Source organism: Arachis stenosperma, chromosome 10 (assembly GCF_014773155.1).
Source record: "Arachis stenosperma cultivar V10309 chromosome 10, arast.V10309.gnm1.PFL2, whole genome shotgun sequence".
NCBI classification, from domain to species: Eukaryota; Viridiplantae; Streptophyta; class Magnoliopsida; order Fabales; family Fabaceae; genus Arachis; species Arachis stenosperma.
The window spans coordinates 41646170-41651199 of record NC_080386.1 but is presented as its reverse complement, the minus strand read 5'-3'; the positions used below and the strand labels follow the sequence as shown (position 1 = coordinate 41651199).

The following is a 5030-nucleotide window of genomic DNA, read 5'->3' as shown; positions in this document are numbered from 1 at the left end:
CAAACTCCTAGTAAAGTCCAGAAATGTGAATTTAACATAAAAACTAATGAAAACATCCCTAAAAGTAACTAGATCATACTAAAAACTACTTAAAAACAATGCCAAAAAGCGTATAAATTATCCGCTCATCACAGCTCATCAACAATTCACACAGAGGATATATCAACACCCCCACAACGACACTTCTCCACACCCATATCAAAACCAAAACAACACCTCTCATCCTTCCACCTCTAATCCCAATCTACCGTCAATTGATGACAGACTCTCTAAGCTTGAAACCTTACTTGAGGGAGTATGCAAAGACGTCCGAAACAGTAAAGTATTTCGAGAGGAAGTGCAGTCAAACATGCAGAATCAAAATGTTGCCATCAAGAAACTGGAGACACAAATTGGTTATCTATTCAAGCATCTTTCTAACCACAACCTTTGCAATGATAACAATTCAAGCAAAGAGGAGGAGTGTCAAGCTATAACACTTAGGAGTGGGAAGGAACTTAAGGAACTCTCCCAAAAACCACAAGAAGAAGGCTCAAATGAAAAGGGAGAAGAGCAAGATGGAGTTCAAACTCCCACTTCAAGTCCACAAAAAGAAAAAAGTATGCCAAAACTGAACACCTCAAGAGCTCCATATCCTCAGCAGTTGAAGAAAAAGGAAGATGACAACTAGTTCGTGAGATTCTTGGAAATCTTCAAGAAACTACAAATCAACATACCCTTTGCTGAAGCAATAGAACAAATGCCACTCTATGCCAAGTTCCTGAAGGAGCTGATGACTAAGAAGAGAAGCTGGAAGAACAATGAGACTGTGATACTAACCGAAGAATGTAGTGCTATCATCCAGCACAAACTACCCCAGAAGTTGAAGGATCCTGGGAGCTTTCAGATCCCTTGTATTATAGGGGAAATCACAATAGAGAAGGCCCTTTGTGACTTAGGAGCCAACATCAATTTGATGTCAGTAGCAATGATGAGAAAGATGAAGATTGAGGAGGCTAAACCAACAAAAATGGCCTTACAACTGGCAGACCAATCGTTCAAGTTCCCTCATGGCATAGTAGAGGATTTGTTGGTGAAAGTAGGAGACTTCATATTCCTGGCAGATTTTGTAGTGTTGGACATGCAGGAGGAAGCCAAGACCTCCATTATTCTGGGAAGGCCGTTCTTAGCTACTGCTGGAGCTATCATTGATGTCCAAAAAGGTGATCCTACCTTGAGATTAAACAATGAAAAGATGACATTCAATGTGTTTAAGGCCATGAGTTACCCACCAGAACAATTGGGGGAATGCATGAGGTTAGACGCACTTGAAGAAGAAGTGCAAGAGTGTTTTGAAGAAGAAGAGCATGAAGAGCCCGAGAGATCAATGGAGGAGGAGTATATATCAAGTGAGGATGTTGCAATAGCAGAGAGTCATGTTCAAGATGCACCAAAGGAAGAGACTGAAAAGTCAGAGGAACCCAAGGTTGAACTCAAAGCATTGCCACCCACTCTCAAATATGCATACCTAGGAGAAAATGAAAACTACATAGTGATCATAAGCTCATGCCTCAGCCAAGATCAAGAGGATAAACTGCTCAAGGTGCTGTGGGAGCATAAGGACGCCATCGGATGGACCCTTGCTGACCTGAAGGGAATCAGTTCAGCTATATGCATGCATAAAATGCTGTTGGAAGATGATGCAAAACCATCCATTCAATCCCAAAGAAGGCTGAACCCAATCATGAAGAAAGTGGTACAGAAAGAGGTTATGAAGCTTTGGCAAGGAAGAGTAATATACCCGATCTCAGACAGCCCTTGGGTCAGCCCCGTGCATGTTGTGCCCAAGAAGGGAGGAATCACTGTGGTTCCCAATGAGAGGAACGAACTGATACCTACAAGGACCGTCACAGGATGGCGGATGTGCATTGACTATCGGAAACTCAATGAAGCTACACGAAAGGATCATTTCCCTCTCCCATTCATGGATCAAATGTTGGAAAGACTCGCAGGACATGCTTATTACTGTTTTCTTGATGGTTATTCAGGATATAACCAAATAGTGGTTGATCCTAGAGACCAAGAGAAAACTTCATTTACCTGTCCATATGGAGTGTTTGCCTACAGGCGCATGCCATTTGGGCTATGTAATGCACCTGCGACTTTCCAACGCTGTATGCTTTCTATCTTCTCAGATATGATAGAGAAATTCATTGAAGTTTTTATGGATGATTTCTCGGTATTCAGAGATTCTTTTACTCGTTGCTTGAATCACCTAGCCTTGGTATTGAAAAGATGCCAAGAGACCAATTTGGTCTTGAACTGGGAGAAATGTCACTTTATGGTGACAGGAGGAATAGTTCTTGGCCATAAGATTTCTAACCAAGGAATCGAAGTGGACAGGGCTAAAGTGGAACTTATTGAAAAGCTTCCTCCACCCAGTGATGTCAAGGCAATTAGAAGCTTTTTAGGGCATGCTGGCTTTTACAGAAGATTTATTAAAGATTTTTCAAAAATAGCTAAGCCCTTGAGTAATCTCCTTGTATCAGATACACCATTCATCTTCGATGAAACCTGCATGTTGGCATTCGAGCATTTGAAAGAAAGATTGTCCTCTGCCCCTATCATCTCCCCACCTGATTGGAGCTTACCCTTTGAATTGATGTGTGATGCATCTGACTTTGCAGTAGGGGCAGTGTTAGGGCAGAGGAAAAATAACTTAGTCCATGTAATATACTATGCTAGCAAGGTCCTCAATGATGCTCAAAGAAATTATACCACTACTAAAAAGGAATTGCCAGCCATAGTTTTTGCATTTGACAAGTTTAGATCGTACCTCATTGGTGCTAAAGTAATTGTTTTTACAGATCACACAGCACTTAAATATTTATTTGCCAAGCAAGAATCAAAACCAAGACTAATAAGATGGATCTTATTATTGCAGGAGTTTGATATTGAAATCAGAGACAAGAAGGGAGTGGAGAACAAGGTGGCAGATCACCTATCCAAGATTCCTTATGAGGAAGGGGGAACACATGATATTAGTGTGAACGAGCTCTTCCCTGATGAGCAGTTAATGACAGTGCACAAAGCCCCATGGTTTGCAGACATTTCCAACTTCAAGGGAACTGGGGCTCTACCTCCAGGGATCAATAAACATCAAAAGAGGAAGCTCATGAATGATGCAAAATACTTTGTCTGGGACGAGCCTTATCTCTTCAAGAAGTGTTCAGATGGAATCCTTAGAAGATATGTCTCAGAAGAGGAAGGACGAGAGGTAGTATGGAATTGCCACGGCTCATGCTACGGAGGCCACTTTGGAGGGGACAGGACTGCAGCAAAGGTGTTACAAAGTGGATTCTTTTGGCCCACCCTTTTCAAGGATGCCAAAGAACTGGTAAGGAGCTGTAATGAATGCCAAAGATCTGGGAACTTGCCCAAAAGAAATGCCATGCCACAGAATTTCATTTTGGAACTGGAAGTATTTAATGTGTAGGGAATAGATTTCATGGGACCATTCCCAACCTCATATGCAAACAAGTACATCTTGGTAGCAGTGGATTATGTGTCCAAATGGGTAGAGGCCATTGCAACCCCAACAAATGACAACAAAGTGGTCATGAACTTCCTCAGGAAGAATATCTTCAGCCGGTTCGGAGTCCCAAGAGCCCTCATCAGTGATGGAGGGAGCCATTTTTGTAACAAACCACTAGAGGCTCTTCTCCTACGATATGGGGTGAAACACAAGGTAGCCACACCTTACCATCCCCAAACAAGTGGACAAATGGAGATATCCAACAGAGAGCTAAAGAGGATTCTGGAAAAGACTGTGGGTGCATCAAGAAAGGATTGGGCGAAGAAGCTGGATGATGCTCTTTGGGCATACAGGACAGCATTCAAAACACCACTGGGAATGTCCCCATATCAACTGGTTTATGGGAAAGCTTGCCATTTACCACTAGAATTGGAACACAAAGCTCTCTGGGCCATCAAGATACTAAACTTTGATAGCATTGCTGCTGGTGCAAAGAGGATCTTGCAGCTGCAAGAGATGGAGGAATTCAGGTCACAAGCCTATGAAAATACTAAGATATATAAAGAGAAGGCAAAGAGGAGACATGACCTGCATCTTGCACCCAGGGATTTCGAAAAGGGGCAGCAAGTACTCCTCTACAATTCCAAATTGAGACTGTTCCCAGAAAAACTCAAATCGAGGTGGTCCGGGCCTTTCATTGTCATAAAAGTCTCACCATATGGACACATCGAAATCATGGATGAAAGGTTAGAGAGGACTTTTACAGTGAATGGACAAAGACTCAAGCATTATCTGGGCAACATAGGGGAAAACCCCAGAGTAAAATATCATCTCAAGTGAAGTAAGGACCCGTCGAGCTAGCGACGATAAAAGAGCGCTTTGTTGGGAGGCAACCCAACCTTAGGTAACTACTTTTTCAGCTGCATTTCGATAAAGATCACAAGTTGTTTCCCCTGTATTGCAAGGAGCTAAGTTTGGTGTTCCACACCAAAACAATTCAAGAGTGAAAGTGCGATTCTAAGTTTGGTGTCCCACCAAAGGATGCTAGTTAGAATCACACTACACTCTCAAAGCACATTGCTAGCTCTGACCAATCAAGGGAACCACTTGGATATAGATTAGTCTTTAGTTAATTGGTTGCTAACAGCAAGATACGAGGTTCTACGCATGCATGCAAGGTTTTGTAATAGGCAAGGAACTAAGTTTGGTGTTCACACACCAAAATAAGTTCGGAAATCATAAGCATAGATGCAAGCTGACTATTCCTCAAGTGCTTGGGAAACAAGCAACTTCCAATAACCTTGTAGGAAGCTTATGAGGAGATGGTGCACCTTCAACTAAGGAAGTGAGGCATCAAAGACTATGATGAAGACAACAAGGGGGCAACTGGAATGGTGTAGCAAACCATCACCCAAAGGTTGTATTGCTACTTAATTCCATCTACTCATCTTGTTAAAAATTGGAAGTCCGAATGCACTGTTGATTAATAGTCATGTGTTGATTGGAACCTTTTCAA

General features: G+C 42.2%; 1 protein-coding gene across 1 annotated transcript; it reads left to right on the top strand.

Annotated features, from left to right (window-relative positions):
• Positions 1-739: 739 nt before the first annotated feature.
• Positions 740-4354, top strand: LOC130957016 (uncharacterized). The gene is made up of 5 exons (XM_057883923.1): positions 740-2018; positions 2331-2830; positions 2924-3376; positions 3476-3630; positions 3868-4354. The coding sequence occupies exons 1-5, from the start codon at positions 740-742 to the stop codon at positions 4352-4354; spliced, it is 2874 nt and encodes a 957-aa protein (XP_057739906.1).
• The last annotated feature ends 676 nt before the right edge of the window (positions 4355-5030 follow it).